The 13,905-nt window shown below is 41.2% G+C and overlaps 1 protein-coding gene across 4 annotated transcripts in view; it reads left to right on the top strand.

Moving 5' to 3' along the window:
• The window catches only part of VCAN (versican), a 187,789-nt gene that overhangs the window by 126,248 nt on the left and 47,636 nt on the right, over positions 1–13,905 (top strand). For 2 of the 4 annotated variants that reach the window (XM_059873230.1, XM_059873229.1), the window contains exon 7: positions 6,027–8,930. In XM_059873230.1, coding sequence (XP_059729213.1) covers positions 6,027–8,930 — 2,904 coding nt within the window. The remainder of the gene's footprint in view (positions 1–6,026; positions 8,931–13,905) is intronic. The other 2 variants (XM_059873231.1, XM_059873232.1) reach the window with 2 other exon arrangements.

The raw sequence follows: 13,905 nt of genomic DNA, 5'->3' as shown, positions 1-13,905 counted from the left end.
CAGGGGCTGTGCTACGGGAGATCTGTGGATTTCTGATCAGTTTGGGAACGGACGCAGAATAATGAAGACATTGGGCGTGGCGAAGCACGAGGAGCAGAACTGCCAATCTGAAAGGAAAAAAGAACTCAAAAAGAAAGTTATCTCTGGAGAAGCACACTACAGTGCTGGGCATAATAAACACAGTGTGCTCCAGCATTTCAGAGTCCAGTATCAGAATGGGGAAATGCCTTTGGGCAGGTGAGGATCCCAAGGTCAGGGCACTGAGCACAGCCTGTGCAAGGCTGCTGGCTCTGTTCAGGCCACCTCTCTGTGAAGACGAAGCTGTGCAAAGAGATGACCCCCAGACAACCATTCTCCAGCCTTTTATTATCTTCCTGGGAAAGTAGATTTATGTTCTTCTCTCAGATATGCCATTTGTCAAGTTCCCCACAGCTGCAGAGATCCCTGGTAATTTCTTGGCCCAGGTGTGGCTGTAGTAAATCCCTTCTTCTCTCTGCTGGGCTCATGGTGAGCAGCACACTGACAGCCCCTTGCAGCTTCCTCACCCCACTCTTCCTCAGGGGTTTGAGAGCTCAGTTAGACCATGCTGAAAACTGCAAGAAGACCTCAGTCCACTCCAAACCAGCCTGTGCTGTTCATCTCTGCAGCTTCTCATCCTGAGAAGGAGGGGAAGGATATGGTCCCTGGGTGCAACTCAACCTTTTAAATGCTGTGTAATGTAGGAGTAGAGATTTATCAGCCTGACTGATGCATGAGGAGCAGCTGCTTGGAGCACCATGAAGTTCTGGGAAGGAGATGCTTCTTTTGCCTGAGCAAGTGAACTCGCATTTGCCTGAGTGACTCAAAATTGGGTGTTCTAAGAACAGCCTCTAAGTGCCAACATTGTGGCCAGACAGAGAGAGGAAAGAGAAGAAGGCACAGCTGGAGGCATTTTCCTTTCATAGCCTCAAGGCACTGGGTAGGTCAGGTAACAAGGAGAGGATGAGGAGCAACAATGTGAAGAAGTGGAAGGTCCACCCCTATAAGTGTCCAAGTGCAGAAAACATGGATTGTTTTGCTCTTTGTTGCCTTTGCTCCATTGCTGTGGGGTCTGGGAATCACCCATGGCACACGGGGGTGTGGGGGGAGCAGAGCAACAAGAATTCTGCTCTCAGTTCTTATCCAGGTGACAATCTTGGCCCTTTTTGTTCTTCAATTGTTTTTTTGAGGTCACAAAGCAAAGATTATTGCTTTTATTTGGTGCTGGGATACAGATTTAATTAGGAAGAGCCGAATAAAGAGGCTTGCTGGTTTTTTTTTTTTTTTTTGTCCTCTTTGGCAGTTTCATAATAAGTAATGTGGAAAGAGAAACACTTTTTGCTATTGTTCTTTTGTGGATAGATTGGCAGGTTGTAATTCGTTCACAGAACTACACTTGCATGTGGGGAAACCAGGAGATAACATATCTTTCCCCCTTCAACCATCTGACTTCAGAAGTTATGAAATAGCAAGTGGTTTTACTTAAAAGTGTTTGTGTTCACTGAGCTAAAAGAGCTGCTGCCTCTGCTGTTTTGTTAGCTGGAAGAAAAGACCTTGGGCAGTGGTGTGAAGAGGATGCAAAGCTTTTCATTATAAGTTTTTCTTGCAAATAAGACAGCCTGATAGTTTTCAAATTTTGGGGTATTTTTTAAGAATCCTGTTGGTTTTCTCTGATATGGCACATGCTTTGTAAGCAGGAACTGATCCTGCACTTAAATTTTCATATTTTTCTCATTACATTTGGCTTTTGATTTTGACGTCAAAACAGAGTGTAGGTGAGTGGGAGTATGCACCTGGAGTTACAGAGAAACGCTTACAGCTGCACTGTCAGATTTTGAATTCTGCTACCAAAAGTCTCATTATTTATGAACAGAATCCCACATGCCCTGTGCACCACTGCTTCTGGAAAGGCGTGAATGAGCAGGTGCTGGATCAGTGCCATGATCAGAGGCTTCTTGCTCAGTCTGTAACTCAGAGCACCAATTTTTTTCCTTTCTATTTTTCTTTTCTTTCTTTTTTTTTTTTTTTTTTTTTTTGATCTGTTCTTAATCTTAGACTTGTTCAGCTTGGAAGGCTCTGCCAGTAATTTAAACTCCAGCTGGCAAAACTTTTGGATTCAGGGGAATATTCAAGGCTGTCCTCTCTGCCAGGGTTGGTAGCAGGGAAGGAAGAGACACCAAGAAGAAACTTAACAAATTAACATTAAAGAAATATGTAAAAATGAACTAAGGCAGCTCTCTGCATTGGCATCATGCTCAAATTGGGCTCAAAGATTTCAAACACTAATTTTGAGTGTCTCAACATTATTTATATTTTGTAATAATTTATTTTGGCTGTAATTCACAGAAAGAATTCACTATTTCCAGCTTTTGTTCCAACTTAAAGCAAATTTTTGTTGTTTTGGCTGTTAGCAATGACTCAAAACAATCTCTTCCTATATGGTCTATGTCCTTCCAGCTTCTTAGGTACATACCTAAATGTAAACAGATAAACAGTATTTCTGAGAGCAGAAAAATTGCTCAAGTGGTTCAAGTCAGGTACATGGGTAGATCTGGTAATGTTGAAAAATCGTGGGTACAAATTATAATATATATAATTTTTAAAATAAGCATTTCTTCTCCATAAAGTACACTAATACTAATACCAAATTAAACAGTACAGAACATACTAAAATTCTCATCTAGTAATTACAAAGTTAAACCATGTCTGAAGTTGTGCAGTTTGGTTTCCTTGAAAAAATAGTAAGTTTCAATGTTGCTCCAAAATTTTGATTTCTTGTTTAAGTCGTGGGGGGAAAGAAGAAGAAGAAGAAAATGCTGTACAGTAAAAGCATAAAATAAATAAATAGGGAGTTAAAAAGTATAACTTCTCTGCAAAGTCATGCAGCCCTTCCAAAATCAACTTCATGCATGTTGTTCAATGTAGAAGGAATTGAATAAAAGAAAAACCAAAAAAATTGATAGCCTTTGATTTGAGCAGCTGTTGGTGAGATAATTTGCTTTCTTGCTGCTAATATGTTCATGCATTTTATTAGGAAAATCTGTCTCATGTCTTGAACCAGAAGGAGGACAAAGGAGATAGCATATTGCACGCATGATGCAAGGAGTACAGTAATGCAAAACATCTGGGTGGAGTGGAGGACAGCTCAAACTGGTGTTGTCTATTAAAAAAGCAACCGTCCCTTTGTTTATTCTTTTTTTCTTTTTATACAGAAAAAAAATATAACATGGATATATTTCTCATTGAAGAAGTGCTGTCAGGTTTTTTTTATCCACTCAAATAAGTTTGCCCTCCTGAATGATGTGAGTGAAAAAACTTGCATATAATTGTTTAGACAAAGTGACTTTAGGGTCACTCTAGTTGATTTTAACCAGAGCTGAATTGCACACAATTTCCATGGGAGAAAATCTGGCTGTTTATTGATAAACTCTTAAAAAATATGGACTCTACTTATAACACTCTATAAAGGTAATATTTATTGATTCAGTTATTAATATAAACAAACCAAATATGCTTGGTGTTTTTTCAGGTTGGCATAATAAATGTGTACCTATTCTGTCAAGTCATTAGCAGATAATAAGTCATGAATAATAAATATCTGCATCCCAGGCATAAATATCTGAACTCTTGGGACTTCCAAGCATTTCTTGGAAATCTGGAAGCTGCGTAAGTGGTTGTGAGTAAGTGTACACAATTTCCCAGCAGCGATGAAATAAACTTACCTTTTTTTTTCCACAGATTTAAAAAAATTTGATCCACATTGCCCTCATTTTTGTCTAGCTCTGTTAGAAGGTATGAACGTTTTCATATTTGTTCAGAGGGTGATCCTGATGGTCACTCAAAGTGTGGCAGCTGAAGCCTGAGTGACTGCTTGTGTTGGCTGCAAAACCAATTCCATCCACATTAAAGAAACTGACTCTGTGATTATAAGGGAGAGATTGAGACTTTGCTGCCTCCTTTCCATTTTGCTATTAAAAAAAAAAAAAAAGTAAAAATTGCTGTTGAGGAACATTGAGGAATTCTTTGGTAGAGATTTAACAGCTAGCACTGAGCAGCACACACCACTTGTGTGCATCCTTCATTTCCCAAGCTGTGAAGCAAAATTTGTGAAGTTTAAACCAGCCCTATGCAAGCAGAGAGAGGAGGGAAAAATATTTTAACTTAAAATAAATAAATAAAACCATTATATATATATATGTGTGTGTGTGTGTGTGTGTTTATATACATATGTATCTAAATCTTCTTTGTAAAACCAGAAAAAAAATTAATTTGTGGTAGGGAAAGGAATCTGCTCCTTTTTTTTTTCTGCTGGCAAAGAACACCACCACTTCTAAACATAGTGACATCATATTTTCATATTTTCTTGCCCTCACAATCTCCTTTTCACTTTCACTTCTCATTCAGGAAAGCTGAAATATCAACCCTTTTACCTAATTTTCCTACTCTGTAATTCTACACCTTCTTCTAGAAATTTTGAGCAGACATCTTCTGACCAGTCCCAGATCTTCTGCAAAGGTGGCATTTTCAAAGCTGAGTGTGTGAAACTGAACAAATATTTGTGTCACCCTGAGTGGCACATGCAGAATTCATATCTGCAGCTACCAAAGGAGCACCTAATTAGCCATGGGCATTTGAAAAAACCTGATTTGTACATGCATGTTGCTCATGCTTGAGTATAAACTGTAAAATAATGTAACTGTTTTGATTTCTGTGTGCAAGGGGAAGAGACTTTTTGATCTATTACATGCTAAGCAAGATTTTATTCTGCAAAAAGTTGTAGGTGTAGTCATGTCTGTCTGGTAAACAGTGAGTCCTCATAAGCACAGACTGTTTAATGCATTCTTCATATGCTTAGTGTGATTTAAAAGCTGTATTTTTCTCTTTTTTTGCATCCTCATAAGGCTTTTGAGTCTCAGTCACTTAGCAGTCAACAGCATTGGTTTAAGATATTTACATCTTCCACCCATCTGCTCCCATTGCCCTTCTGAAGATTACTGACCTGGAAAAACTGGCAGAAGGGAAGATGGTTCCAACCTGGGCTTTTCCTGAGGAAAACCTCTTTTCTGAGCACTCACTTTTTCCAGGAATTTAAAACCTGCTGACATGCCTGGCAGTGTTAGCACACATTTCCTCCTCAGATGGCATGAAAATGTGGGCTAAATGGAGTCAAAATGCAGCAAGGCTACCAGGTTGTTTAAATCAGTTTGGTTCACTGGAAGGACCTTTCTTTGTGCCTCCTGTTCATCTAGGATACCAACTCCCTTACCTTTTCCATCATCCAGAGGGTTCAGCACTTTGCCTTCGCATGTTCAGCACTGCCATGGAAGCATTTCTGTGTGTGGAGGAGTTTCAGATGTGCATCTTTGAAGTGTTTTCAAAAGATCAACATCATTTTAGTAGTATTAACTTTGTGATCTTACGGTTCAACTTTCTCACCTTTCCCCACAACAAATTTCTCCCAGCATAATTCAAAGGCAGGGCAGCAGCAGCATTTTCTGGTGGCATGCTTGATCCTGCTGCTTGAGCACACTCTCACTGCAGTGAGAATTCCTTTTTGCAGTTTGTAATTATGTGCTGAAAATAAACTAAAGCCTTGTTTCACTCCCTTTATACATCTCAGCTGGATGCTGCATCATGCTTTGAAGAAAAGCCACAGCTCTCCTCATTTGTGACATCTTGAAATAAACTTTTATGTCCCCAGATCAGTACCTGGCAGGTTGATGGTCACTCATGTAACACAAGAACTTCCAGGGGTAATTATATAAACCACAAATATGAAGAATATTGCTATTTTTTTCACTTCATCTGACTTTTAAGTTAGGCATTCTGCAGCTTTACAGTGTTTTATTGCATGTCATTCAATGCTCTAAAGAACTACCTAAAGCCTTTGGGACTTACACTTATTTTTCAGCATAGCATTTATTTATTGTTGGGGACATTCAAACTAATGAACCAAAGTATCTTGTGTACTGACTGTACCTTTTTTTGTCTTTTTTTTTTTTTTAAAGCTAAAAAAGTCACAACAGAGCCTACAACCATTGAGCCTGTGACATCCCTGAGGACTGACAGCGTGAAATCATCGCCTGCTGGAGCTCCTCTCGAACCTCCCATCTCTGAGACTCCGCTCACTGATGTGCCTGCCACCCAAACAGTTTCTTTGGAGGAAACAACCCCAGAGTCTGAGGAAGACACAGAAATGACTACTGATGTGGCTGAGGAGAAAAGGGAGATGGAGGTGCTCATGGAGAACATTCCGCTCACCACCCTTCTACCTCAGACTGTCACCGACGGCGAAATTTTCACTTATGACACACTGGGAAGGACTGAGTACGATGTCTCACCCAGGCTAACAGACACCACGGCCCCAGATTTGGAACTGGATCACACTTACTCTGAAGCAGAGTTGCCCGAGGAACAAGGTAGGTCTGAAAGCATTGAGGACGCTTTCTTGACCTCTGTAATTTTTCAGGATAGCACAGCTGTAGCTAAGAGTTCCACTGGTTTTTGGGAAGATGCTGAAACGGGAGATGCACAGAGGCATGATGTTGATAATCAGACTGAGCAAATAGAAGTGGGTCCTCTGAGGACAGCTACAGATAGCTTCTTACGGACTTCTCGGAGAGAGGCTGCCAGGACAGGGGCTGCAGATTCACTAACAAAAGAGAACGTGTCTCACAGTGCCCACCTCACAAATGCACCCACGGAAAAATCACTGGAGGCAAAATCTGACGAGAAGCTCACAACTGTTGTAATCCCTAAAGCTTTTCTCACTGCTGAGTCTGCAGAGAGGGAGGGCAATGAGAGCATGCACACTGCTGTGTCTGGCACACATTCTGGGGTGGCTGCTGCATCAGAGACACTCCTAGATGAGCAAGCAGTAACCACTGGACAGTTTTCTGCAGTGAAAGAGTCAACGCCCTGGGTTAAATTTAGCTCTGCAACAGCATTTGACAGCGAGGCCTCAGCTCAAGGGAGCACAGAGGACCTGAGGGATGTGCAGCCCACCGTAGCATCTGGAACACCTGTATCCTTTTCTGTGTCAGCTGCTGATCAAACAGAATCTGAGGCCATCTCTGGAAGCACCGATGCCCTGCCAAGCTTTGGAGAAGGTGCCATGTCTCTGATCCCCTCATCTCAGCAGACAGAAGCATCAGCTGTCTTAGAGGAGCAGGAGGAAACAAAACAGCCAGAAATGAGGACAACAGATGTGGAGGTCCCTCATTCCACAGCTGCCATTCCTCCATGTGTTGTGGCAGAATCTGAGGGATGTTCTGCAAGGGAGAAGATCACACAGGCCCCTCCAGGTTCTGGCACGTGGCTGCCAACAGATAAAGAGGAGGGGTATATGACAGAAGAGTCATCTCACGCTGGAAGAGTGATCGAGTTAGCTACAGAGGATGGCTTCTCTGGAATGGAGCCCTCATCATCTCCAGGGCACATTGTGGAATCCACAGTGCATTCAGGAGCTCCAGTTTCAGCAGCTACAGATGCAACTGAGACAAGCAGGGAGCCAGCAGAGACCACAAGGGATGAAGATGTGGTATCGTCTGATTTTGGTCAGAGTAGAGACTCTGCAAGTGTAGCCCACACAAGCAGCTCCCTGGATTTGGAAATGACCACAATATCCAAAATACCAGTGGAAGAAAGTAGTGCAACCATAGGGTTCTTTAGCTCCCCAAGTGTAACTGTATTGCCAAGTGCTGTGCCCACAGCTGTGGGGGTAACTGAGCGTGAAGGAGATGACACATCAGGGGCAGAGGGAACTATTAAATTTGCAGGTGTAACCAGGGTAGATACTGCAGTTCCACAGAAGGAGTATGATGCTTCCCTAGTTCCAGTTACTCTAGAGAGTGAGGTCACTAGAGATATGCCAATTACTGATCAGACTCCTTTTGATGATGTCTTTCATACAGAAGCAACAGAAACAACTGCAAAACATAGCAAGGTGTTCCCAGAACTCTCCACACTGGACCAAGGTTTGGAACCAAGAACTGCCACACTGTCTGTGACATCTGCCCACACACATGAAGCAGAGATGTCACCAGGATCTGAATGGTCTCAAACAGCAGTTCAGGAGACACTGGATGAGACAGGCTCAGCTTATGAGGAGATGTACCCAGCCACAGAGGCACCCGTGCCTGCAGTGACATCCACAGACCACGGAGGAGTTCTGGCACCTGAGGAAACCAGCACCTGGCTGCACCTCACGGTGACTCCAGCAGCTGGAACTGCTCCTGACCAGGATGAGGAGATCACTGAGGTGATGCCCATAACTGCTGGAACTGAAGCAAAGACACAGGACAGCCCAGGAACCCCCACCAGGGAGGAAGATGATGCAGTGAGCTGGGATTCTGTGCCACCTTCCCATACGATGCCAGCAGGACCTTCCACGGTGGAAAGCATTACTGACCTCACTCTGGGAGCTTCTCCAAGCCAGGCAACAGAAGGCTCAGGAATGACTACAGAACCTGAGGAAACCAGGCCAGCTGTATTTGCAGCTACAGCAACAGATAAGGCAACAACTCTCAGCAGCATGACAACACCTTCCCTCGGTGCTGCAGACAAAGCTCAGCCTACATCTGCAACCAAGCCTTTTGTCACTCAAAAGTCTCCACGCATCATTCCTGAGGAAGAAGAGGAGGTAACAAGCCATGACATCATCATAATTGATGAATCTGTTTCTCCCAGCAAAGCCACTGCTGAGGATGACCTGCCAGGAAAGATGCTGGAGCCAGAGATCGATAAGGAATATTTCACAGCATCCACTGCCACGGCAGTGGCACGACCTACTGCTCCACCCCAAGTGAAGGAGGCCACAGAGGCCTTGCAACCTCAGGAGGTGTCTCCTTCTACTTCACACCCTGATAATGACATAAGATTGTATGTTATTCAAATCACAGGCAATGACACAGGTAAGATTTTGCCTTTTAGACCCGCAGTCCATCAGAGTGGACAGTTTGTCATGACAAACAGGTGTGCTTTAGAATGTGCTGGAGATGTTTCTTGGATCACTGAAGGATGCAAAGTACCACTTTTGTCTAGACAGCAGCTTACTGAATATTGGTAGGTCTATTTTTCTGCCCCTCAGAAATGTATTTTATATTTGCTGTGTGGTAAGAATTAGTTCTTCCTAAGAATGAATATGAAACTGTTTTATTTCTTTTTAAAAGTCATGATGGCTACAGTCCAGTTTTCTTTTTTAATGTTGTCAAGTCACTGATTTAACTCCAGCTGTCTGTGAAACAAGCATTTTAATTTCACAGCTTCCATCCCATGCATTACTAGTCCTAAACGAAGCACTAGATTATGTTAACATTCCATTGGTCTGTAGCAATTAACAATGCCATGTACAGTGTAGTCAGCTAAAAAATGGTTAAAGCACTCTACCACCCCCTGTGATTTGGAGGAATGTTTTTTTTTTTTTTCATATTTGTTTTTTTAATAGCATATCATAGCATTTTTTGAAATCCATCTTAGGGAATATGTGATGCAAATTGATGCAATATTTAATTCTGCCACATTTTTTAGCTGATGGTTCTGTACATGTGTATGTAGCTTCAATTCCATGGGTATCCAGAACAGAAACTTCTAAAGTAGCAGTGAACTGTTGGGGTTGATGATGAATATGTCTCTATAATGCAAATGTTGAAGGGTGTGCAGTTTTACATCCAAGAATCCTGTCAACTGACTATTATTTAAGATGTCACGGTAAAACATTTTATTTTAAAACAAAAAGCAAAGGAACTGACAAGCAGTACAAAGCACAGAATTTCTGTTAAGTTCAATGTTCTACAGTGTTTAATTTTCTTATGATTGTATAATAATTATCTTATTTTTTTGAAGGAACAGAGTGAAAAATGATTTTTTTTTTTGGTCTTATGTACCTTAACTACATGCATGTCTTTTGAATGGTTGTGTCAGAAACTGTTTTCTCTTTGGTTCTTGGCCATAACCTCCGTGCCTCTGAAGAACTCATCCAGCAGAATTCATAATTTATGGGAGTCTTTTGGATGTTTTTTTCAGGTTTGTTCTTGGGAGGGTTCCATTCAAAAATCAAAAACCAGTAGTGGTTTTTTCCTTGAGATGTGCCATATCCTGTTTGGACATGTAATACCGTGGCTTGGTATCTTTTTGCACATTGTGCTTATTATCCTACTTTATGTTTACAGGGTGCAAATCTACACAAGTTATAGCAATAGTAGCTTAGCCTTCTATTTCAGAAAATGATAGTTCTGAAACTTTTGTTTCTGCAGTATATTATCATTATTTTGTCTTTATATGTTACCAGTGCCTTGGGAGTCTCTGTTAAATGATACAAGTCCAGTAAGTCAGAGCAGAAGGGTAATTTCTGAAGACAAGATTAACCCGTATATTAAGTCCTTTTGTATCTGTGGAAATTCACTTAATTTGACTTAATGATGAGTAGCTGGACTAGGTAATAGTGATATTTTTTTTCCTATTAGATTTTTGAGTTGTGCTACAGTTTATTTCCTACAGGAGAGTGGGTTGTGCTGGGCAGCTGTGTGTTCCAGGTGATGGGAAGAAGTAGGATGGTTTGGAAGGGTGTGGGTGTAGGATTTCTCTGCATCTACTTTGAGAAGAGCCTCATTTTACACCTTCTTTTTTTCTTTTTTTTTTTTTTTTTCCCAGATTAGTGTGGGTACTGTGTTTCATTAAATTAGGATTTGGTTCAAAGTGGATTATCTGAAGGACAGAGTGTGCAGATGTCTTCATAGCTGTTCCTTCTTACTCTGCCTTGGGTGATCAGATCCTTAGGACAAACTTTCTTTAGGGTTTGTCTTCTTCATCTTCACAAACTTTCAAAGCTGTGCATGCATTTCCCACATACAGCTATGCATATATGTGTCAGGGTGTGTGCAAGCAGACATAAAGTTACAAATCCTTAAAAATCTGCCTTTAAGAATTATTTAGTCTGTGAGGAGAGGAAAAAAGTTTATTGTCTTGAAATATTTTTAAATTTGTCATATGGCACTGTCTGTGTTCTCTTTAAACACAGAGAGCCTCATCATGTGTCTAGTGCAATTTTAAAAAGGAATTTTCTTCATTTTTCTGTTTTCAGACCCTGGCAGTGGTAATTCCTCCACTTAGCTTATCCACAGACTAAAGGCACCCTCTACCTACTGACCCCAAATTCAGTTAGAACTGCCAAAGATTTATTCTCTCAGAGGGTTTGGATTGATTTCTTTTATTGCTACAGAAATGAAAGACAGCATCTGAAAAATCCTGTCATGCCCAGTTTCCCTCATTGTTCCTTAGTCCATAAATTTTTCTTTGTGCTGAAGAAAATGCGTATAGGGAGTAATGAAGAGGAATGAATTTGGCAAATATTACCAACATATGCCTTTCACTAGGATGTAGTTTAACTTCTTATTCTATCACTTCTTCTTTGAGAATTGATCCACTATCATAAAGAACTATATAAACTGTACTTCTGGCTTTTTATTCTTAGCTCTTCGGAAACTGTAAATAGAGTTTACATCATTACATCTCTGATAAAACAAAGGTTTTTCCTCCTTTGGCATGTTTTCAAGGTAATACAGTTTAGCATTTTTAGATAAAGTTAATCTGTGAGGTTTATAAACAAAGGCCTTCACTGATTTTCAAGTCAAGAGTCCAAAAGTGCCTCCTAAGAAAGGACAGCTTGCTTACCAAAGCCCTTCAAAAAATAACTGTTTCAAATAGGAATTATAATGAGAGGTTATATATAGATGGCATTGTCTATAAACGAATATATTTTCCTTTTTGTGTTTGCAGAAGTGCTGGAACTATTTCTGAGATTATTCTTTCCCCCTCATTCTTCACCTCCTTGTTATTCAGCTTTTGCCAGAAGCAACAGTTTAACAGTGAGGCAGGGCTCAGCAGAAATTCAGCACTATGTTTTGTTTCCTATCACTCAATTACAATAAAAACCTTGCTATTACACAGCTGAATATTGCTCCCTGCAGCTCCATTTGCCATCCACAGCGTGGGCACAATAATATTTAAGTGCTCCATGGAGGTGCCATTAGGCTTTGTTAGGCAGGAGCAGTGTTTTACATTCCACATGGAAGAGAAGGGCTGTGCTAAATGTGTGAATTCTTGAGATTTTGAGATTTTTTTTAGCAGTTTCCATCAAGCAGGACAGAGAGCCTGTGGTGGTGGGAGCAGCCCTGGCTCAGGTGAGCTCACCTGTGGCCAAGCACAGGTGGAAGGAGAGGCAGGAAGGATTCCTTGGTCCTTCCTCCTCCTTCTCAAACCCTCCCCAGACTGGCACCAACTTCTCTGAATAGCCTTGAAGTCTTTGGGCTGGAAGGTGCTGTTGATATATGGAATGTGTTATGGATGTATGGAATTTCAGGGGATATTATTCTTCATTATTGCAGCAGGCTGAAGCTGCGCTCAAAAGGTGTGGAGTTAAATTCAGTTAAATAAAGTGCCAAGGATATTATTCTGTCTCAAACACACATCCCCTTTTGGATAAAGTAGTACAGGAACTGGAAGGTGATATTAAATAATCATTTCTAAGTCTTTACATTTATTAGACCAGAAGATGGTTCTCCTAGAGGACTTCTTTTCTTATTCTAGAGATAAATAGCTTTACTCCTAGCTTTTAAAATGCATGCTTGCAGTCAATGAAAACTCTCATAAAGGAAGTTTACTTTTAGATTAAAAGAAAAAACAAAACAAGGCATGGGAAAAAGAAGTAATTTGAAGGCCTGGTGGAAGGTCAAACAGTTTGAATTCTGGAGGACATGTTCTAGAGCTGATAAGAAAGAACACAGAGCTCAACAGATAAAGCTGTTCATTTTTGTAGGAATACAGCAGTTTTCATTGAGAAAATGTAGAAACAATCCACACATTCCCATGTGGCCAAACGTGAGGTAGGTGCACAAATTAATCTGGGTAGTAAGCATTGTTTTTTCTGGCAGCCCATGGGCACATCTCAGGGAGGTATTTCAATTAATGAGGAAAACATCCTTGCACACGAGGAAACATCCCTTTTCATGCTACTAAAAGGGCCCCACATGTGTTTCAGAATGGAAGGGCCTAGGACCTTCATCCACTGGAGTGGAACCAGGAGCTTTTCCCTTGGAATCATGACAGTGAGGAAGCCAAACAGCCCTGCAGTGTGAGGTGTTACCACGTGCACAGCTTCCCATGGCATCAGATGGGACACAGGATTTTGTCCTTCTCTATGAGGATGCAGAATTTGCCACCTCATGCCCTGTTGTGTCCTCACAGCTCTGATGTTTCCTAGTGCTGCTGGTGCTGGAAGGTCATGGATTAGCGGCTGGAAAAGGAAAAAAAAAAAAAATCAACCAAACCTGAAGGAACTTTTCAGCTCATAAAGCTTTTATGAGCTGAAAAATGCTTGTGGGGGTGTTGTTTAACAGTGGTTGAGGAGATGCTGGAAACATAACTCCTGTCTGAATCAGGAGTAATTTGCACACCTGCGTTTTTTGGAGACATTTAAAAGTCTTTATTTAGTGAATATGTTTCAAAGTGTTTGTTGGACCCTGGGAGTCACACCAGCTCTGTCTGGTTTCTTGTCCCCTCCAGCTTTGAAGAGAGTGAAATTGCAGGAGCTTGTGCTTTGTGGATGTGGATTTTTATGGAAAGAGGTTACAAACCTTTGTGTTCCAACATGTAATTCTCTGACATGCATATTTCTGTCTTAGCAGTGCGAGAGGGCAAGTCAAATTTGAATGAAATGCAGGATGGTAATGAGTCATAGTCATAAACCTTAACAAAGGAGGCAGAATAGAGTCTTTTCAGGTCCATCCTAGGCCTTGCCTTAAAATTCATTTAATCTTCTTGTCTTCACAGCTCCTTCTGGAGGGCTGTCAAAGATCGTCATGGCTCTGTTTAAGCCTGATTCTAATATCT

Source organism: Haemorhous mexicanus, chromosome Z (genome assembly GCF_027477595.1).
Source record: "Haemorhous mexicanus isolate bHaeMex1 chromosome Z, bHaeMex1.pri, whole genome shotgun sequence".
In the NCBI taxonomy this organism is placed as follows: Eukaryota; Metazoa; Chordata; class Aves; order Passeriformes; family Fringillidae; genus Haemorhous; species Haemorhous mexicanus.
This window is presented reverse-complemented; position numbering and strand designations above follow the sequence as displayed.